The 23,212-nt window shown below is 39.7% G+C and overlaps 1 protein-coding gene across 5 annotated transcripts; it reads left to right on the forward strand.

Annotated features, from left to right (window-relative positions):
* The first annotated feature begins 2,266 nt into the window (after window positions 1–2,266).
* TIMMDC1 (translocase of inner mitochondrial membrane domain containing 1) lies at window positions 2,267–22,357 on the forward strand. 5 transcript variants are annotated; one of them, XR_011568510.1, is made up of 7 exons: window positions 2,268–2,721; window positions 6,189–6,354; window positions 9,595–9,683; window positions 10,620–10,687; window positions 15,358–15,503; window positions 16,013–16,091; window positions 19,401–19,511. XR_011568510.1 is itself a non-coding variant. In XM_019985965.2 (7 exons), exons 1-7 carry the CDS (start codon window positions 2,528–2,530, stop codon window positions 21,850–21,852), a joined length of 705 nt encoding a protein of 234 aa, XP_019841524.2. In that variant the 5' UTR covers window positions 2,275–2,527; the 3' UTR covers window positions 21,853–22,357. The 5 variants fall into 5 exon arrangements, 3 of the variants coding, with proteins under 3 accessions (XP_019841524.2, XP_019841444.2, XP_019841373.2); XM_019985965.2 differs by lacking the exon at window positions 15,358–15,503 and adding an exon at window positions 21,702–22,357 and having other exon boundaries at window positions 2,275–2,568; XM_019985814.2 differs by lacking the exon at window positions 15,358–15,503 and adding an exon at window positions 21,702–22,357 and having other exon boundaries at window positions 2,276–2,721.
* Window positions 22,358–23,212: the final 855 nt, after the last annotated feature.

Genomic DNA, 23,212 nt, shown 5'->3' on the forward strand with positions numbered 1-23,212 from the left:
CAACTGAACAACAGGAAAGGAAGGTAAACCCCAAGGGCTTGGAGCAGCAGGAGAGTAGGAGAGTGACAAGTAGTCTGAGGAGCTGAGGTGGAATAGCAGCAACAGTGTGAGCAGGCCTAGGATCTGGAGACTTCTTGAGTGATCAGATGACAAAGGGAACCTTAAGAAAGAGGCTTAGTTACCCAAATGAGAAGGCAGCTATAGCTTTAGCAATATTTGCCTGTTAATCTCATTTGTATCTATAAGGTAGTGAGGGAGCATTTAAGTTGTATATAAATTATTTCAGTAATACCTGCCCACACTCCCACCCTCCAATTCAAAGTCCTCCTCATCCCAGAATGATTATGGAGTCATCTTAAGCATTTAGATTTTCCACATGTAGACTAGAAAGATTGCACAGCCATTTCCTTGAGCTTTCGCCTTGGGACTTTATATGGTGCCCACCTCTGCCTGTATGGGTTAGGCAGCAATCTGCAGCCGGAGCCAGGAGTCAAGGGATCTGAAGTCTAGATTCAAAGACGTGTGAGTGTAGGTACTGGAGATACAGAAATGCACATACATGATCCCCGACCTCAAAGTTAGTCTACTGAGACACACAGTAAATAGGAAATCATGATGCAATGTAGTAAATGCTATGATGGGAACTGAATCTAATCCCGTCTCCCAGACACCAGAGATCTTCCTGGCGCCGCGACTTACTCAGCTAGTCACTGTTATCAGTCAGTTCCCAGCGCCCTATCTATAGAATTCCAGATGTCAAATTCCAGAAATCTATTTACCTTATCTCACTAAAGAGTGTAACAGTTTAGACTTAAACCTAGAAAGGAATAAGGATGAGTAAGGATTGGCAAGGAGAATACGTATGTTTGATTGCTGCTACTGCTACTGCTAAGTCACTTCAGTCGTATCCGACTGTGTGTGACCCCATGGACGGCAGCCCACCAGGCTCCCCCGTCCCTGGGATTCTCTAGGCAAGAACACTGGAGTGGGTTGCCATTTCCTTCTCCAATGCATTAAAGTGAAAAGTAAAAGTGAAGTTGCTCAGTCATGTCTGACTCTTAGCGACCCCATGGACTGCAGCCTACCAGGCTTCTCCGTCCATGGGATTTTCCAGGCAAGAGTACTGGAGTAGGGTGCCATTGCCTTCTCCGATGTTTGATTGCTGGCAGAGCTTAAATGAAATAACACAAACCAGTTTGAGAATACTTCAAATGTGTACATTTTAATAAGAACTATACTTTGATGGGGGCAGGAGAAGGGGACGACAGAGGATGAGATGGCTGGATGGCATCACTGACTCGATGGACGTGAGTCTCAGTGAACTCCGGGAGTTGGTGATGGACAGGGAGGCCTGGCGTGCTGCGATTCATGGGGTTGCAAAGAGTCGGACACGACTGAGCGACTGATCTGATCTGATCTGATACTTTGAAGTATATGTTAATGAAAACTGTAGTGGCGGGATATTATTGCTATTATAACTATTAAGTCAACACCTGGTAGAAATTCCAGAAAGTGTCCTGCCTTTTGAGAAACAGTAGCCATATAAACTAAGGGGAGTAAAACCTATCTTCTGGAGCCCAGAGCGGATTTCTTTTAAAAAGTGTTCTGGAGATCTCGGGGCACCCAGCACCAATACTCCTCTTCAATGCCTCGGTCTTTTCTGAAAACCAGAATGAACCCCGTCCAGCCTGGGAGTCTGTGACAGAGTAGGTTAGGATGCATTTGCCCAAACTGCCTTCCCCTTTCCGTACTCCGTTTGTAATGAATACCGCACTTTTTCTTCTTCACGGCATTCTGCTGTTTTAAATGGCTTCCCTGATAGCTCAGTTGGTTAAGAATCCGCCTGCAATGCAGGAGACCCTGGTTCGAGTCCGAGAGGCTACCCACTCCAGTACTCGGGCTTCCCTTGTGGCCCAGCTGGTAAAAGAATCAGCCCGCAATGCGGGAGACGTGGGTTCAATCCCTGGGTTGGAAAGATCCCCTGGGAAAGGGAAAGGCTACCCACTCCAGTATTCTGGCCTGGAAAATTCCATGAACTCTACAGTCCATAGGGTCGCAAAGAGTCGTCACTTCAGCGTAAGACCACATCCTCCCGCCTGCAAGCTACCTGCCACCGTGTTTCCCTGTCACAGAAGGGTGAGAAGGACGGCACCGGAAGTCAGACTGCGCTGAGCTTGGCTCCTGCCATTACCTCATTTCCGGGGGCTGGCCTGACACCGTCCCGCCCCCAGCCGGAAGTGTGTTCGGCTCCGGTTCCGGCTTTGCCCAGTCCCGCAGCCTTTGCTCTCGTTGGGGAGGGACTTCCTGTCTCGTGTGTCATAGTACCTCCAAAGTTAGGCTTGGCACCGAGGGCCTGTGTGTCAAGCGGTGTGTCGACGGATACGGCTGCAATTTAACTCGGGACTAGTGTAAAGATACTCTCCCATTCCTTCTTGCAGTTACCCTCGCTCATCCCCCACCGCACTTCGTGAGGCCTTGGCCTCCTAAGCGCCCAAGCGAGTGTCTGTCGACAGGTTCGGAGAGGGTCATGGAGGCGCGGCCGCCGGCCCCGCGGAGCTTCCTCTGCAGGTCGCTGAGACCTTTTCCTCGGGTCTTTGCTGCCGCAGCTGTGGCAGCCGATCCCAAGGCTCTTGTAGAGGACCAGGAACTGTCTTCCTTCGTCTCAGAACCCCAGTACCCGGAATCCGGATGGGACCGCCTCCGGGAGCTGTTTGTCAAAGAGTAAACGTGCCTTCGGTCTGTGGGGAGGGGCTACAAAGGAGGTGACCTGCAGCCTGGGTCATCTGGGGCGAAGGACCCCAGAGTGGTGTGATTTACTTTTGCGGGATTTGGAGTTTAATATAATGTACCTCAAGCTTGTATCCTAACATTGCTATTTGGTAGTTCTGTTGATTGACAGGCCGGTTTTCAGATGGAGAGGGTGAGACTAACTGAAAATAAGAACTTTTAGGAATGTTTAGGGAGTCTAAACATAGTCTTTAATATAATCCCCTGACTTTACAAATTAGAAGAATTAGAGTAAGCTATTTAGTGACCCTAGAACCAACATCTGGAGGACTCCAGTATTCTTATTCGTGTATCACTTGATCACAGATTCTGATGCTTCTTGAACAGTAGCCCTCTTCCCCGCCACAAAAATGGAGGTTGGAGAGAGAACACAGTTGTTAAAATTTTTACTCTGCCAAATAAGGAATGTATTAAAAAAATAGTAGCAACTGTTGTTGCAAAGATATTAGCTGGATTCACAAGTATGCTTCTGATGCTTCTTGAACAGTAGCCCTCCTTCCTGCCACAAAAATGAAGGTTGGAGAGAGAACACAGTTGTTAAAATTTTTACTCTGCCAAATAAGGAATGTATAAAAAAATAGTAGCAACTGTTGTTGCAAAGATATTAGCTGGATTCACAAGTAAAGCGGTGTCAGAATAAATGATAACCCTTTCAATTGAATTAACTTTAATGGAAAACTCAGGATAATTAATTTCATCATTTTTATTCCTCACCGGTGAAAAGTTTTCCCTTTTTATGAAGTACTTTACCATATACTGATGGACAGGGAGGCCTGCTGCTGCTGCTGCTGCTGCTAAGTCGCTTCAGTCGTGTCTGACTCTCTGCGACCCCATAGACGGCAGCCCACCAGGCTCCTCTGTCCCTGGGATTCTCCAGGCAAGAATACTGGAGTGGGTTGCCATTTCCTTCTCCAATGCATGAAAGTGAAAAGTGAAAGTGAAGTTGCTCAGTCGTGCCCGACTCTTAGCGACCCCATGGACTGGAGCCTACCAGGCTCCTCCGTCCATGGAATTTTCCAGGCAAGAGTACTGGAGTAGGGTGCCATTGCCTTCTCCGGATGGACAGGGAGGCCTGGCCTGCTGCAATTCATGGGGTGGCAAAGAGTCGGACACGACTGAGCGACTGAACTGAACTGAACTTCCCATATACTACACTGTAGTATCAACTGGTTAAATTAACATTGAAGCTTTATTATGTTGCTGAAATAGAGCAGGGGAGCCAGTAGAATTGTATTTAATTATTTTCTTTAGATTTCATCATCTTATTTTAAAGATAATGAGGCCGCCCTTCCATTGGTCGTTGCAAATTTATTTGAGATACTTGTGAACGATCCTATGTAGTACACAACAGAAAAGGTTTATTTTTGTTGATTTATTTATTTTTAATTGGAAATAGTTGCTTTACAATGTTGTGTTAGTTTCTGCCATACAGCAACATGAATCAGCCATAGGTTCCCTTCCTCTTGAACCTCCCCTTCCAACCTCCCACCCCATCCCGTGTGTGTAAGTTGTCACAGAGCACCAGGTTGAGCTCCCTGTGTTACACAGCAGCTTCCCATTAGCTATCTGTTCACTTTACATATGCTAATGTATATATTTCAATTCTTTATATACATTATATATAATGTATGTATATCAATTCTTCCCACCCTCACCTGCCCCTGCTGTGTCTGTAAGTCTGTTCTCTCTGTCTGAATCTCTATTCCTGACCTACAAATAGGTTCATCAGTACCATTTTTCTAGATTCCATGTATATGCATTAATGTATGATACTCGTTTTTGTGACTTAACTTCACTCTGTATAACAGGCTCTAAGTTCATCCACCTCACTAGAACTGACTCAAATTCATTTGAAAAAGGTTATTTTGATCAGCTTTATAAACCACAGAATGTTGGAGCTGAAGGAAACTTGAAAGATAATTTAATATAACTTTCATTGTCCCCTCCATGTCATGGGTGAGGAAACCAAGGTTCAGAATGATTGTGATCTACCTGTAGGTCACTTAGCAGTGGATGACAGAACCAGAACTACAACCCCATTGTTGCTACTTACAGTCTAGGTCCTTTCCACCACTTTTCCCTGTTTGTTTACCATTCATTAGTTCTTAGGCCCAGTCATGTAACTTCATAGAGTGTCTGTTGATATTATGAAGAAAAAATATTGCTATGTCATGGAATTTTTCAGAGGATGAAAAAGAGGATATTGTATGCATTTCCTGGCTTGTTAAATCTTAAGCTCTTTTTTCATTTTCTCTTTTCCGAGTTCTCCCACTTTTTGTGTAAATGTTTTTGGTTTGGTTCATTATATAAGATAAAATATAAAGTTTAGATTATAGCAGTTTTTCCTATTGATATAAGAATTCGTTTCTTAAGAAATTTTATTTAGGTTTCTCTCTTGTATATGTGGGAACTATAAGAACTCACTGATTCTGATTTCAGAAATGTGGTTGTTAGAATTAGATAAATTATATAGAATTAGAATTAGATAAACACTTGTACAGTCTCAGAAGAAAACAAGTTAGTAGTTTGTAAAAAAATAATATTCAGTAGTTTACTTACATAGGAGGGCCATTACTTCTAGTAACTAAACACTTACAAACTTAGCTGTTTGTTAGAGCAATTTCCAGAGGACATCTTGGAAGCTGCAACATAGCTTCTAGTTTCTAATGCTTTTGAGATTAATAGATTGAATGAAATGGTAGCTTTTCCGTTTATTTTAGGTTGGTCTGTGCTGCCCACTGCATCATGAGCTTTCTCATTCAGTGGTCTTCAATAGATAGTACAGGCCCATCTGAGCATGACATAAAAATTAAATATTCAGAAAGATAAAATTTGGGTTTTTTTATGTATAGGTATTCATTCTTGCATACATTGTCCTAAAATCTCATAAGTTTTTATAATTTCCAAAAGTTATCTAAAAATTCAAAAAGGTAATTGTTAATTCTGCATCCAGTTTACCAATTCTTTCTGTTTCCAGGGATATAGTATAGCTATAAGAGTCATCAAATAAAATAACCCTTTAAAAAACCTTTTTATTGCAGTATAAATAAAATATGCACCTAGAAAAATGTGCATAAGTATACCTGTCAGTGACTTTTCACTAAACATAGGTCTGTATCCAGCCCTAAGAGACTGTTAATAGTGTCCCAGAAGCTCCCCCTTGTGCCCCTTCTCTGTCACTGCCTTCCCAAGAATAACTACTAATCTAACTTCTGACAGTTTGACTGAGATTTGAGCTACTTGTAATATAATTATTTAATTCATCAGAAGATTTAATTGGTTCTGCCCATCATGAAAATTTAAGTCCTGTTTAGCATTTGGGACGATTCTGATCAAACTGTCTTTTGGAGAGCAGTATCCATAAACTAATCCCAAACAACATTGTCTTTTTGATGTTTTAGTGAACGGCAGAGAACTTCAAAAGAACTTCAGGACATTTACAAGGCAGCAATTTCAGCAGGCATCATCGGCTGGGCATATGGGGGAATACCAGCATTTATTCACGCTAAACAGCGCTACATTGAGCAGAGCCAAGCAGAAGTTTACCACAACCAGCTCGATGCTGTGGTACGTACTGGTGTTCTAATAGTGTTTGGGGGCATGCCAGTTTTAGCTGCTCACTTTATATTTAATCATCTAGTTAGGTAGTAGGGTTGAGAAGATTCAGGAAACAGTCTGTTCTCAGCAACAATGGAAGTGCTAATGCTAGCGTGCATACTCAAACTTTGTGAGACCACTTTTCTTACTAGAATCGATCACCACCATGGCTCTACTTTCTGAAATATATTTCTAATCTCCTGATAAATCATCAAGGCTCAGCTGTAGTGTATTTATCCTATTCACAAAGCCTGTATGCAGTACACTAGCTCACACTAAAATAATCATTAACATTTAGAGCTTTACAGTTTGTTGAGTGCTGACTCATTTGCTCTATCTTTCATCTGTACATCAGTTCTGTTGTCCTAGTGAGGAAGTTATGGCTCAGAATTTTTTGTTTTTTAAAATTCGTGTGTTTTTTTTTTTAATTGTGTCAAGTTTTTAAAGTTGCAAAAGTAGTGCCAGTGTCCTGTAATGTCCAAGAGGGATTGGTTCCAGGACTCCTGTGGATACTAAAATCCACAAATGCTCGAGTCTTTTATTTAAAAAAAACCATAGTACCATACGTCCTTCATATCCATGGTTCCACTTCCTCAAGTTCCAAATCTGGGGATACAGAGAACTGACTGTACAAAGAATTCCTGTACACCTTTCAGTCAGATTCCCCAAATGTTAACATTTTACCACATTTGCTTTCTTATTATCTCTGTATAAGGCATGCTGTTATTTTTTTGTGAACTGCTTGGGAGTATGTTTTAGACATGGTGAGTGCTTCAGCATACATTTCCTAAAAAACAAAGACATTTTCTTACATAACCACAATATTATTATGCAGTTCAGGACATTAATACTGATAGAGTACTATTATCTTATCAATGGACTTTATTAAATTTTGCTTATTGTCCCACTAACGTTATTTTTAAAGTAAACAAGTTATTAAAATTTGTTTTTCTGGTCCAGGATCTAGTGTTGGATCAGATGTTGAATTTGCCTGTTGTGCCTCTCTAGTCAGTCTCCATTAATTTGGAACAGTTTTTCTATTGTTCTTTGACTTTCATGACCTCAGTATTTTTTAAGACTTGGGCCTTTATTTTGTATTGTAGAATGTCCCACAATTTGGACATTTGATGTTTTCTTGTGATTAAATTTCACTTAAGTGTGTTCACAGGAATACCCTACAATTGATACTATATCCTTCCCAGTAAGTAATGATAAGAAGCATGAGATACCTATTTGTCCCTCTACTGGGGATACTTTAATCACTTAGTTAAGATGTTCCCTGCCATGTTTATCCACTATAAAATTATTGAGTTTTTCCCTTTGTGGTTAATAAGTATCTTAGGAATACTTATTAGATACTTTGAGACTCTGCAAATATCCTATTTTTCATCAATTTTTCACCCCCTGGTTTCAGTGTTCAGTGCTGACTCTTTCCTAAAATAGTTATTACTGTGGTGGTAACCAAACAGCCATTTTGTAATTTTGTAATTCCATCGTCCGTGTATATTTATTGGTTAGTATTCTGCTGTAAGGAAGAGCTTTTATCTGTCCGTTTATCCATTTATAATTTATTCAGTGTGGACTTGTTGGCTTTTACGTTATTCTATGGTTTTATAATCCATTATTATCATCATTTATTTTGATACTTGGCGTCGATTTAGACTGTTGGAATCTCTTCAAGCTAGCTCCTGTGTCCTTTTGATGACGTCCACGTTAGTCTTTGAGCACATCTTTACTTCGGGGCGCAGCATGGTTTTTCTGGTTCATCTTTTCAAGCACCAGCCTTGTTTCTTTTAAAATGATATTTAAATGACTCAGGGAACTCAAACAGGGGCTCTGTGACAATCTAGAAGAGTGGGATGGGGAAGGAGGTTTGGGAGGGAGGGGACATGGGTGTACTATGGCTAATTCTTGTTGATGTATGACAGAAAACCACAAAATTCTATAAAGCAATTATCCTTCAATTAAAAAAAATAAAGTGGCAAAAAGAAAATGGTATTTAAAAACCAAGATCTGGGGCTAGGCATGCTCATTGCTACTGAGGTATGATGGTGTCTAGGCAGATAGAGCTAGGAAATGTATGTGTGTGATTTATATACACTTTCATACATATATCTCTGTTTCTATATTTGTCTACCTATTTACTAAAAGCCATGAATTTGCGCTGATACCTTTCAGAGAGGTTTTGACTTGCCCAGTATCATATAGTAGTTAAGACTACATCTAGGGATTCTGTCACATTCTTTAAAAATCTAGGCTTTACCCTCACAATATTATGCCAGACTTGCTTCATGGTGGTTAATGAAAATGAGCGGTGGAAACAGACAACCTAACTTCCAATTCTGACTTTATTCTTTATTGGCTGAGTGATCTTGATTAGAAACTTCCTCTTTATGCCTTTTAACACCTGCTTGAAGAAAATGTTGTAAAGATTAAATGAGGTAATATGTTAGCAACTTTTACGTAGAAGGTGGTCAGTAAAGATTAGGTTTTTTTCCTTCCTTTCTTCCTCTCGTGCATATCTGTATTACTTTAATCCTTACCATTTATAGTTTACTCAGTGTTCCTTCTTTATTTTCTGTTTTTTCTTTTCCCCACAATTTCTTGAAAAAAAAAGCATGTCTAATACTTTTGGAAGGACTGAGGCTAAAGCTGAAACTCCAGTACTTTGGCCACCTCATGCGACGAGTTGACTCATTGGAAAAGACTCTGATGCTGGGAGGGATTGGGGTCAGGAGGAGGAGGGGATGACAGAGGATGAGATGGCTGGATGGCATCACTGACTCGACGGACATGAGTTTGCATGAACTCCGGGAGTTGGTGATGGACATGGAGGCCTGGCGTGCTGCAATTCATGGGGTCACAAAGAGTCGGACATGACTGAGCGACTAAACTGAACTGAACTGAATACTGATTTTATATCTGTCATAGTATTTGTCATTTAGATTCTTAGTTGCTATTTAATTGATGAATTACTTGGTTGACACTGCATTTCTTATTTCCTTTTATACCCTATGATAGAATAGAGTGCACATGGTACATTTGCTTAAGTTTCAGTAATTGCAGAATGATATTTCTAGAGATTTTCTATTGTTTCTATCTATTTAGGTGTTCCTACCTATTTCCTAGTTGACATTCCTCCACCACAGTTTTAGAATAAAGAAAGTATCAAGGTGTCTTGGAACCTCACAGCCTTTTTATTAACTTTAGCAATCTGCCCATCGTGCTGCTACACGAGGCTTCATCCGGTATGGCTGGCGCTGGAGTTGGAGAACGGCCATGTTTGTGACTATATTCAAGTAAGTTCTCTGAATCTCATAAAGGATTTTAGGTATTCTTTTAGGAGCACATTGTTTTAACAAATGGAATTATAAAATCTAAACACCTATATAAAAGTGATCTATGATACCTTTTTCTTAAGAACTGTTACCTATTTATGCAAAAGATTCGTCCAGCTGTAGTTTTGTGTCAATGGATGATGGTCTGCCAGGCTTCTCTGGTGGCACAGTGGTAGAGATTCTGCCTGCTGTTGCCGGAGATGTGGGTTTGATCCTTGGGTTGGGAAAATTCCCCTGGAGGAGGAGGAAGCAATCCATTGCAGTATTCTTACCTGGAAAACTCCACGGACAGAAGGAGCCTGGAGAGGTAGTCTGCTGCTGCTGCTAAGTAGCTTCAGTTGTGTCCGACTCTGTGCGACCCCATAGATGGCAGCCCACCAGGCTCCCCCGTCCGTGGGATTCTCCAGGCAAGAACACTGGAGTGGGTTGCCATTTCCTTCTCCAATGCAGGAAAGTGAAAAGTGAAAGTGAAGTCGCTCAGTCGTATCCGACTCTGAGCGACCCCACGGACTGCAGCCTACCAGGCTCCTCCATCCATGGGATTTTCCGGGCAAGAGTACTGGAGTGGGGTGCCATTGGCTTTCTATGGGGTTGCAAAGTGTTAGACATGACTGAGCACCTTGCACAACTGAGCACGCGTGCACATGAAGGCCTGCCAGCTAGTATCAAAATAGATACAGGGTTGCTAAATGAGAGGAATTCTGCAGAACTTTACTTTACTTTTCTGTTGCTTACTGGCATATTATACCAATCTGAAACACACTCACTGAAGGAGCCTGCTGGAACCAGGGATTGACATAGTAGGCTCGTCTAAACTAACACGTATCACTTTAGTGAAAAAGTTAAAGTCAAGAAGGTAATTGAGATATGCTTTAAATTTTGTTTTCTTCTTCATAGTACAGTGAACACTGGTCTAAATGTTTACCGAAATAAAAATGCCTTAAGCCATTTTGTCATTGCAGGAGGTAAGACATTTTTGTTCATATTTCAATCTCAAATGTGGTTTAGGAAACATGTAAGGACTTATAAGTCATGGCTACTGAATTCTTTGGTTGGCTTCTCATCATATCTCATTTAACATTAATGCAAGATATATGGAAAATATGCTTGGTCTTTGGTATACTTAGTGAACAAAAACAGAAAAAAGTCTTTGCCTTCATGGAGTTTTATCATCTAATGTGTATGGGATAAAACAGGTTGCTATGATAAAAAATAGGTGGGGAGGTAAGATCTAATGTGGACAGACTGATTTCTAAGGAAGTGACATTTAAGCTGATAGCTGAAGAATGGAAAAGAGCAGGCCTTGCAGAGAAGAGTCGCCTAAGCAGGGGTAACATCAAGGGTGAAGGCTCTAAGGTTTCTCAAATGTAGGATAATATGACTGCAACACAGTGAATGCGGGGGAGTGGCTTGAGAGAATTGTGAGGTGAAGTAGAGAGGAGCCAGATTTTTTATGATACGAAATTAGATTTTGTTTTAAAATGCTCTGCCTCTGGTAGACATGCCCTCTTTAAAATGAACATTTTTAAAAAGTGTTGAATATTTTCATTACATTTCTAGTACAAATCCAGTATATCTACCGAAATGTAAATGAAGTTAACTGCCATTTAGATGCAAACATTTACTAATTCATGTATATTCCCTCACATAAGAAAAATGCATATACTTCACATAACAGCTTTTTACTTTTTGTTTGGAAATAACTTCAGGCTTATAGAAAGTTGCAAAAATAAAAGTAATACAGGAGCACCATGAGCAGTATCCTTTAGTACAAAGATTCTGTTATTGTTAAGAGCTTTTTTAAGCTCCCCACCCCATGCCTATCCTGTTTCTATTTTTTTCCCCATCAATTTGCCATGAAGTGATGGAACCAGATGCCATGATCTTAGTTTTTGAATGTTGAGTTTTAAGCCAGTTTTTTCACTCTCCTCTTTGACCTTCATCAAGAGGCTCTTTAGTTCCTCTTCACTTTGTGCCATTAGGCTGAAGTGACAGACTTTATTTTCTTGGGCTCCCAAAATTACTGCAGATGGTGACTGCAGCCATGAAATTGAAAGACGCTTGCTCCTTGGAAGAAAAGCTATAACAAAACTGGACAGTGTATTGAAAAGAAGCAGCATCACTTTGCCAGCAAAGGTCTGTGTAGTCAAAGCTGTGGTTTTTTCCAGTAGTCGTGTATGGATATGAGAGTTGGACAATAAAGAAGGCTGAGCGCCGAAGAATTGATGCTTTTGAACTGTGGTGCTGGAGAGGACTCTTCAGAGTCTCTTGGACGGCAGGGAGAGCAAATCAGTCAATCCTAAAGTTAATCAGTCCTAAATATTCATTGGAAGGACTGATGCTGAAGCTGAAGCTCCAGTATTTTGGCCACCTGATGTGAAGAGCCAACTCATTGAAAAAGACCCTGATGCTGGGAAAGATTGAAGGCAGGAGGAGAAGGGGACAACAGACTATGAGATGGTTGGATGGCATCACGATTCAGTGAACATGAGTTTGAACAAACTCCGGGAGATAGTGAAGAACATGGTGTGCTGCAGTCCATGGAGTTGCAAAGAGCTGGACATGACTGAGCGACTGAATAACAACAACCACCCACCTCTGGCTGCAAAGCATGTGGAATCTTAGTTACCTGACTAGAGACTGAACCCAGGCTATTGGCAGTGAAAGTGCAGAGACCTATGCCCTAGACCGCCAGGGAATTCCCAGTTATTAACATTTTAGCCCGTTTGCTTTATCACATATGCTCTTTGTTTTAGGTGCACTCTCTCTTTTTCTGTTAATACACAGGCAAACACACATATACATAATTTGAGCTTAACATTTTAATGAAAACATTTAAAAACATGAAATGAGAAATAGGTATTAATAGCATTGGAGCAGCTAGAACTTGCCCTGTTTTAACTTGTGAAAAATTTTACATGGATATTCTATAGTGCCTATATCCAAAGAAAACTCTTGTGTTTCTGCCCTCACTTGCTCCTGTCTACTCCTGCTATATGTTTTTTGTCGTCTACTCTGTTAAATTCCAAAACTGGAAATCAATTAATGATGTGGTTCTGCCCTTTATGTCCCCTTTCCGAACTTCTCATTCTGTCAGTCTTATTTCTTAAATATTTGGACTCGCTCACCTCCTCTTTTCCCACTGCTACTGCAGGTTTTCGCTGTTTTTCATCTGGGTTTGCTTCAAACCTCTACTGTTATCTGACTTTTTTTGAAACATGAGTATGATTTTAGCACTTTTCTGCTTCAGATTCTTCCTTAGTTTCCCATCACACTAAGGTCGATTTTTTTTTTTTTAAGGTCGATTCTTGACCTGACCTCCACGTACCACTCTTGCACGAGCCTTATAATCTACTTTGATTTCTCAAACCCAGCATATTCTTGCATTACAAGAATTCTTGCTTGAATCCACCTTTCCACTCCCATAACTAATTTTATTCAGCTCCATACTTAACACATGTCTTTCAAGGTTGAGTTCATCTGTCTGCTTCGGCTTCCTCAGAGGGTTCTCCTAGCTCCCAGTTTCCTATCTTGCGTATCTTTCCCCTGTGTTCTCATAATTCACTGTGAACAGTTTTATCAAAGCATTTATAACACTGTGTTGTAGCAGCTTACTTGTTTTTGCTTCCCTACTAGACAACTCCCTGAAATTCAGAGAAAGTGTTTGTCTTTTATGTCACAATTGTTTGATATATAGCAGGGTAGAGTAAAGGTTTCTCGATTGAATGTAAATATTATTAAAATAAGAATAGAAAAATATGTATGATAGAAAATATATTTTTATCTCAAACCAGCAACCAACATTAAAATAAATAATATAACACTAAAATTAAAAAAAAAAATTATCCTGAAGTTGGAATCAGGTAAGGACATCTTCCCTCACCACTATTAGTTGGTATTTGTTTGAACACTTATAAAAGTATTTTCAATAACCAGAGAGCTTGGCAAATCCTTTCCTCCAAAAGTAATAATAAAATTGGACAAAATTATCAAAAACAACCCCTTAAAGATCCTGGAACTGAGCAAGGGCACATAACAAATTGAGAAGCATTTATTTAAGAATTTCTACTAAATCTTGGTAAGAACAATGGGAGTCTGTAGTGTTTCAGCCTGAGGCTGCTCCCACCTAATGCCCAGCTCCATGATACAGAAGTTCCACAAGTGCAGGGCAGGCTGAGAAGACCAATACTAAAGTTGGAGATGACTGACTTGATTAGGAGCAGAGCACAGAAAATTGTATGCCTAAGGGTGTTGCTGAAAACAATAGCAAACACTTAGGAAAGAACAACAGCACACAGCTAACGGGAGGTTTTGGTGGTATTTGGGGCAAGCGGTCAATTAGTGGATGAGGTAGAATTCTACCAAAGACATCCAGAGAACCAGAAAGCCAACGGAGACTTCATTAAGAACCTACTAATCCCCAGAACTCCGGAAAGTTACCTGTCTGTGTAAGCACACTCAGGAGAGACTGGTAAGGGCTCTAGCAAGCTGCTTATCTGCTTTATTGTGAGGCCTCATGAACACAGAAAGTAAAAGCCAGAAGATTTATAAACTGCCTAAACCTTGAGTGCGTTCTTCAAGCCACAGACAGATCCACTGACAAAAGGTGACAGCCTTACTGGCTTAAAATGTGTACTGGCTGGCTGCCAAGCTAGTGTGATTCCTAGGAAGCCAGAAATAAAAGTAAAAACTGAACAGAGACCTCTACTGGCTGCACTCTACTAAACAAGAAGACTAAGACTCCACAGACTTGGTCCAGGCAAATCACTATAGCAAAGAACCACAGCCATGCCCCTATAGGAAGATACTCCAGCTCCAAGTAGCAGACAGAAGACTTCAAGCGTTTACAATAATTAAAATGCGATGATAGTTATCAAACAATATATCACTAAAGATAGAAATTATTTTTAAGAATCAAATGAATATTCTGGAGTTGATAAATACAGTAATGGAAATTAAAAATTCACTGGAGAGAAGGCCCTCAACAGCCAGTTTGAGAGAGCATGGGAGAATCAATGAACTTGAAGATAGATTGATATAGGTTATCTTTTATGAAGGACAGAATTTTAAAAAATGAAGACAAATAAATAGAGCCTCAGAGATCTGTGAGACACAATCAGTTCAGTTCAGTCCAGTCGGCCAGTCATGTCCGACTCTGCTATCCCAAGAACAGCAGCACGCCAGGGTTCCCTGTCCTTCACCAACTCCCGGAGTCTACCCAAACCCATGTCCATCGAGTTGGCGATGCCATCCAGCCATCTCATCCTCTCGTCCCCTTCTCCTCCTGCCCCCAATCCTTCCCAGCATTAGGGTCTTTTCCAAGAATATGAATAATGGAGAGGAAAGGAAAAAAAGGGAAGAAAAAGAATTTTAAGAAATTATGGCCACAGACTTCCCAAATTTGATGAAAAACATTAATCTACACATCCAAGAATCTCAACCAACTCCAGGAAGAATAAATGTGAAAAGATTCACACCTAGACACATAATAGTACACTGTTCAAAGATAGAGAAAAATCATGAAATAGAAAAGTTAAAAAATGAATATATTATACTTAAATAAGAAATATAAACCTCAGATGTTAATGTTTAAACATGTTACCACCTGAAATGGCATTTATTGTTTTGTGCATAGTGAAAGAGGAAAATGAATGGACATCTTGGGTGTACGGTGTCGGTGGTGAGGAAAAAGGACCTATGCTCCAGCCACCAGGTGGCAGTGTCGGCCAACTGCCCACTTGCAGGTCTGCTGGAGAGGTGACGCTAAGCAGCACAGAGCCGGTGAGGCTGAGGGCGTCCCTGGTGGCATGGCCTTTCTACTGTAGGAGGCATGGGTTCTATCCCTGGTTGGGGAACTAAGATTCCACATGCCGGGCAGCATGTCCAAAAAAAAAGAAAGAGCGAAGCTGGGGGAAGACATGACCTGCAAGTGGCTAGTGAAGATTTTTATTGTTTATTTGGAGAAAACTTTCCTTAAATCAGGAAGAACTAAAAGAGGTAGAAGTGAAGAAATAACAGATTTTTAAGGTGAGGTTGGCAAAAAAGCAGAATGAGAAGAAGCTGGGTCCATAGAACCGACTGAGCAGTTCTGTTTAAGGGACCTTTCTGCCTTTGAACTTGCAGAGTGGATGAGAAGCTGGCCGTATGGGAAGTCTAGGTTGTGGTGATATATTGATGTTGGGTTCAAAAAGCTTACTTGGAGATTTATGTCCTTATAGAAGGAACATGTTCAAATGGAACTCTGGTGTTTAAAAATGATTTGATACTGCTTTTTGTTTCTTTTAAAATAGCTGTCACAGGAAGTCTTTTTAGAATAAACTTAGGCCTGCATGGCCTAGTAGCTGGTGGCATAATTGGAGCCTTGCTGGGGTAGGTATTAACATATTTTGACTCTAATATAACATTAATTAATTCATTAATGCCTTGCCTGTTAAAAATCTGAATCATTTCTAAAGAACAAATTTAATCCTTAGAGGATTTAATCCCATGAAAGATCTCTAGTCTTGTATTGAGCTTCCCTGGTGGCTCAGTCAGTAAAAAATCTGCCTGCCGTGCAAGAGACCAGGGTTCAATCCCTGTGTTGGAAAGATCCCTTTGAGGAGGGCATGGCAACCCATTCCAGTATTCTTGCCTGGAGAATCCCCATGGACAGAGGAGCCTGGTGGGCTGCAGTTCTTGGAATCACAAAAGAGTTGGACATGACTGAGCGACTAAGCACAGCACAGCACAGTCTTGTATTGGTAGTAGCTTTGATTGTCCAGTTCTGATTGTATCCCAGTTGTTGATTTTACTTCTGGTCTTCACTGGGTAAAAACTGTTTAAATATCATTAACACCTGAAACTGAGGTTTGAACAAAGACACTTATAAAGAGTAAGAAAAAGGAATAAGAAATGGCTAACAAGCACATTAAAAAAAAAATGAGGTTAGGTTTGTTTATTTAGTTTAATAAATTTTAAGACTTTTCTTCTCCAACTTTTTACTTTGAAACATTTCAAACCTGTAGAAAAGTTGAGGTAATTAGTATGTTGAACACCCATATAAGCTTCACTTAGATTCACCAGTTGTTCACATTTTTCCATATTTGTTTTCTCTTTCTCAGTATTTGTGTGGGACATGTGTATATTTCTTTTTGTTTGAACCATTTGAAATATTTGAGACCTCACAATTCTTCAGCCCTAAATACGTCAGCATGCATTTCCGAGGAGAAAGAATATTCTCCAATGATTTCACAGTACAATTATCACAATAAATGATTTACCATTGATTCAATACTATTTAAGATAAAGTCCATATTCAGGATTCCTGTTATTACAGTAATGCTCTGTGTGTGTGTGTGTGTGTGTGTGTGTGTATAATATATAATTTTGTAGAATCCAGGATTAAATTGTATTTTGTTATTATATCTCTTTAGGTTCCTTTAAGCTAGACTAGTTCCACGCCTGTTTTTCCCCCAGAATATTTCTCAGTTTTGTTTGATTATCCCCTCATGATTAGATTTAGGTTTAACGTTTTCATCAAGATTACAACATAGGCGAAGTTGTGTCCTTCTCAGTGTGTGTCAAGAGGCATATTATGTCACCCCTTGTAAGTGAAGTAACTTGATATATTAGTTTTCTGTTGCTGTGTAACAGATTAACCACACACTAAGAAGCTTCACTACCCATTTATTATATCACTTTCCTGTAGGTCAGAAGTCTGGATGGGCTCAGATGGGTTCTCTTCTTAGTATTTCACAAGGCTAAAATCAAGGTGTTGGTCAGGCAGGCTCTTACCTGGAGGCTCTGTGGGAAGAATTTGTTTCCATAAAATTCAGATTGTTGACAGAACCTTGTGGCTGTAGGTCTGAATTCCCTGTTTCCTGGGTGGCTATCAGGGACCACCTTGTTCCTAGAGGCATCCACATTCCTTCTCCATGCCCTCTCCATGTTCAAACCAACAGCCAGCATGTTGAATCCTTCTCATACTTTGAATCTCTCTGACTTCCATTCTGCCACCAACTGGAAAAAACTCTGTATTCAGATGGTTCACACAGGTAATCTCCTTTTTGATTAACTCATTCAACTGATCAGTAACCTAAGTTACATCTGCAAAATCCACTTTGCTACATAACATAATTTAATCATGGGCATAATTTCTCATCATATATTCATATTTGAGAAATTATGGTAGGAAATTTGGGGGGACCATTTTAGAATTCTGCCTAGCACATTTGGTATCTACTAAATTTCGCCACTGCAAAGTTATCTTTTTCCATTGTGTTTAATAAGTAATCTGTGGGATGAGGTAGTGTGAATTATCTACCCTCCAGCCATCTTTTAGTGGTTTTAATGATCCATTGATAATCCCTAATGTAATCAGTTATTATTTAATATAAAACTGGTTACAAAATGTTGATTTGCTAGTTTTGTCATTTCTTCTGTCTTTACTGTCTTTATTAGTTGGCATTCACCTGAATAGAAAGAAGAGTTCTCCCTCGCCTTCCAAATTTGTGTTAAAATTCATCATGTGATGATCTGTTGCTGACATTTTTGTTTTCTTGTTAATATACCAACTTGGTTTGAAGGGGAAAATTGTTGAAATTAGCTGCAAAAATATGTTTTTATTGTGGTTAAAAAACACACATAACATAAAAATCACCATCTTAACCACTTTTAAGTGTACAGTTCAGTAGTGTTAACTGTATTCACGTTGTTGTGCAACAGGCCTCTAGAACGTCTTTGTCTTGCAGACCTGAAACTCCGTACCCATTAAACACTGTGCTCCCTTCCCCCATCCCCACACAGCCTTTGGCAACCACCTTTCTACTTCCTGTTTCTGTGATTTTGGCTACTCTGAGTAATGCATATTAGTGAAATCATGTATTTTTCCTTTAGTAACTGGCATATTTCGCTAAGCATAGTGTCCTCTAGTTTCATCCATGTGACAGGACCTTCCTTTTTGGGACAGTATAACATTCCATTGTATATACAGTTCCATATTTTGTTTATCCATTCATCATCAACAAACATTTCCACATAGCAAAAATAATTTTTTAAATGTGGTTACAATGTTAAGTAAAGAATTTAAGTTGTATCAGAGTCAAAAACTCCCTTCTCTTTGAAAATATGAACAAAACCCTCATCATTACTGTGATAATTGTTATGTAAGTCATTTTCTCAGTGAGTAACTATTGGCATTCTGGGTGAGACAGTTGTGCCAGACTCTTGAATTTTAGGATATTTTGGCAGCTGCAACACCTAAAGCCAGTAGCATCCTTCTCCCAACCAAAAGTACCCTTCACATTTCTTGCCCCTTACAGGGTCTGGTACCATTCCTGGTATGAATTTCCTTTCTGAGAAACCTTCAATATAAAGCTGCTAACTAGAACTTATAAATATATTTTTTACTAGTTTATTTATCTTTCATGATTAAAAAAAAAAATAGCCAATTTATAGACCTGTTGTTTTTATACCAGTTAAATTTAGGATGTTGCAGTGATTGTTTTTCCCGTTGTTTGGACCAGGAAGGAAATTATCTTAATATTTTTTATCTGACAAGGATGCTTTAACTGTCAGACGTCCCTGCACCTGTCAGTGAGCCAGTGGTCTGGTTAGTGTTCCTCCTGCCTGAGCAGAGACTCTCATTCTGCATGGTCTCACGGCTCTTTCTTCTGAATGTCCCCTCTGCCTCCTCCTCAGCACTCCTATAGGAAGTCTGTTGATGGCACTTCAGATGTACTGTGGTGAAACAGTTCAGGAGAGAAAACAGAAGGATCGAAAAGCATTCCAGGAGCTGAAACTGGAAGAACGGTAAGGAGTGTGTTAAGACTGGATTGTTTGGGCTTTCGTGTCCCCAGACTGATGCTTTCTGAAACAGGTACTCTAAATTGCTGCTCAAGTCAAAGACTTTCTTTTTACTGAGTCTTTCACTTGGTACCCTACTTGGTCTTTAATATTTTTAATTAAGGAGAATGGAAAAAAGAAAGATACTAAATGAGAACCTTTCCTTAGACACTTTTTTTTAAGTTAAATGTTATAAATCTTATTTGGTTGCATATTTTTTCTTTTCCTATGTTTGTGACTGCATTGGAAATTATATAAAGGAAATGAAATGAATAGCAGTGAGTGAGTTTTACTTGGCTTTACTTAAAAGGTGATATCCTTGTTTACACGTATGTCTATGAACATTACATAGCATGTTAGGTCTCCACATTTAATTATTATACTTCTTGCTGTGGCTTCAATAGGTGTTAGGTGCATATAGTGGCTGTTCACAGACTAGATGCTACTGAGAAAGATGCAGACTATCGCTTGTTCATATAAGTCTCTCCCTGGGATCCAGTGATGGCCAACTTCCTGTTATTCTTTGTAAGATCATTGTAATAGTCTGCCGTCTAGCGCTTTGGTACAAATGATTCTCATGGTTCTGCTTCCTGCCTACTAAGATGACATCTGCTGCTGCTTCTTTGGTAGTCTGGTAGATAAGAAGTCTTCTTTTTCCCTTGGTTTTATTTGAAACTTCCATTTGTGCTATACACACACACACACTCACATAGACATACATGGAAATTCTTAATATCTATAGATCTGTTGTCTAAGGACTTAGGTACTATAGGAGAAAAAGCATTGATTTGGAGCCAGTGAAACCTTGAAAACAAATCTTAAATACCAGCTAGACTATTAATTCTATGAACACAGATGTTTTCCTTAACTTCAAGCCATAAGTTTTCTCAGCTGTTGTAAGGGCAGAATCACACCACAGTGATGTTTGTTTTATTCCTTCTTCTTCTGCATAGTAAGAGGGTGAGTGAGATATGAAGCTATTATAAAGCACTTAAAATTCTGAATGCCAGCTTAAAATTTGATATTATGGAGGGTTAAAAGCATAGAAGCATTAGCTTATTTCTAGTTCTTTAGGTGTCATGAGACTTCTTTTTTAAAAAAGAATCTTTGAGAAAGGAGTTGGAAAAGTAAGGAAAGTACATGATTATTTGAATCTGATATAGGAAGTTATAGAAGAATTAACAATAGGAAAAATATGAATAGTATTCCAGTCAGAAAAAGGAAGCCAGAAAAAGAAAGTTAGAGAAGTTGATCAGTTATTTAGAGAAGGAAAACCTCAAGAATGGGTGAAAAACTGGGTTTATAGAAATGAAAGAGTATTTTGGCAGAAGGAAATAGTGTCACTGTGTCAGTGTCAGAAGTGTTTAGGTTATTTATATGTATATAATATATATGTGGTATTTCTGAGGACAGTTAATAAATAGTTAAGAACTTTTAAAATGTATGCTTCTTTGCTTGAAAATAACTATAGTATAGAGAAATCAACAAAGTGAGAATCTAAAAAATTGCCTTAGTGAGCAGAAAATATAGAACACTGGCTATATTTTCCATAGAGACATAGAAATGATCAAATCTTCTTATGAAAGTCATAGGTGACCTTGATAATCACTTAAAGAAAGGAAGACACTAATACTTGACTTGGAAAAAGAACCAATCTCTTATTTGAAAATTAGATGTTTTAACTCCTAGTAAATATACATCTGTAGTGGTGTCCTGACTTCTCTGTATTGAGATTACCAATGTTATAACCTTTGTGCATGTCCTACAAGATCTGTCAACAGAGTTTAACAGAGTGGCAGGGGGTTTCACATCCCCCTAGGCCCTGGGGGCAAGAGCACAGACTGGTTCCAAGGCTCACACACAAGCTCAAGGTGTTTTAGCAACTGCAATTCACTGCTGGGAGAACTCTGGAATATCTTAAGGATCAGAGCTACTGCCCTGGCAATGTCCATTTTGGTAATGTGAGACTCCTACAAGGGGCTTGTAAGTGAAACAGGTTATGAGACAGAACAAAGTCTTGTACTTGAAGTGCAAGGAGAAGTATTTGCTCATAAGTTGTAGGAGAGAATAAGATAAATACTATCTTTCTTAGAAAAACTCTAAAAGCCAAAAAAATAGAACAGTACTTGCTATATCTTTCTTGTACTTTCATTACAGGAAAGCCAGACTACAATTTACTGAGCTCCTCCCTGAAGAAATTGAAAGTAATTTACAGAAAGATCAATCTAAGGATGATGCTCAGAAAATTGAAGCACTGCTAAATCTTCCTAGAAACCCTTCATCAACAGATAAACAAGACAAAGACTAAACATGCTCTGGACTTGAAATTCAGTGGAGAGTTGAAGAGAGCTATGTCACCATGTCTAAGCATGCCAGTTGCTTGGGCTGCTGACACATGTAAGCACTGGCATCTGTAGTGGCACAATGACTTGCTCTTGCTTTTTTTTAATCAAAAATTGGGCTCTTGTACTCTTCCTTAGATTTAAGTACATACTTGTATCTGCATTGATTGATCAATATAGATTTCCTTTCTCTGGATTTTACAGTAGTAAATTAAGATTTCGAAAAAGATTAAAGTTGAATTCTACAGGTTTTAAATTTATTCTTGTAGCCCTTTAAAAGAGTACTGTAGTGATCACTAGGAGAAGGAGAAGAAAGAACCAGGTAAGGCAGATGATCTGTGAAACCCCTGTACCCTTGGGTCCTAGAAACAGTAAGGACCTAAATGTGTAGTTGCGTTTGATTTTGTTTTAATACAAATCAGAGATGGTTTCTATGCCATTTGAAATAAAATAAAACTTAACAAAAAGGAAGTAGAGAAGAATTATTAAGAAATAGCCCAACCTTGTTCTCTCACTCAGTAATGCTGACAAGTATGTCTGCTGTAGTATACAAGAGCTGCTCAGAATACACTGTCTCTATGCTCCTGGAGTTTGCTGCCTGGGAAAGAAGCTGCCCTGCAGAGTATAACTTTTATTAAATGAGGGCAGAATGGTTGAACCAAGTGTACTGAAATGAGAAAACTGCTAGTGCTTTGCCTTGGGTGAGCGCCGAAGAATTGATGCTTTTGAACTGTGGTGTTGGAGAAGACTCTTGAGAGTCCCTTGGACTGCAAGGAGATCCAACCAGTCCATTCTGAAGGAGATCAGCCCTGGGATTTCTTTGGAAGGAATGATGCTAAAGCTGAAACTCCAGTACCTTGGCCACCTCATGTGAAGAGTTGACTCATTGGAAAAGACTCTGATGCTGGGAGGGATTGGGGGCAGGAGGAGAAGGGGACGACAGAGGATGAGATGGCTGGATGGCATCGCTGACTCGATGGACGTGAGTCTGAGTGAACTCCGGGAGTTGGTGATGGACAGGGAGGCTTGGTGTGCTGCGATTCATGGGGTCGCAAAGAGTCGGACACGACTGAGCGACTGATCTCTGATCTGTAGACCTCTTAGTTCCTACTCTGACAACACGGTTGTTCCCATGAGCAGTGTTTGTGAAGCAGCCTGTAGTAGTGGCTAAAGCTGTAGGCTCCGGAGGCAGACCACAGGCTTCGAATCTCAGCCCTGAGGCCTCCATGTGACTTAGAGCCAACCCATTTTACTTTAGGTCTCAAGTTTTCTCATCTGTTAAACAGTATGTATCTCAGAATAGATACTAAGTGAAATGATGTGTGT

This window comes from Bos indicus, chromosome 1 (genome assembly GCF_029378745.1).
Source record: "Bos indicus isolate NIAB-ARS_2022 breed Sahiwal x Tharparkar chromosome 1, NIAB-ARS_B.indTharparkar_mat_pri_1.0, whole genome shotgun sequence".
Classification (NCBI taxonomy): domain Eukaryota; kingdom Metazoa; phylum Chordata; class Mammalia; order Artiodactyla; family Bovidae; genus Bos; species Bos indicus.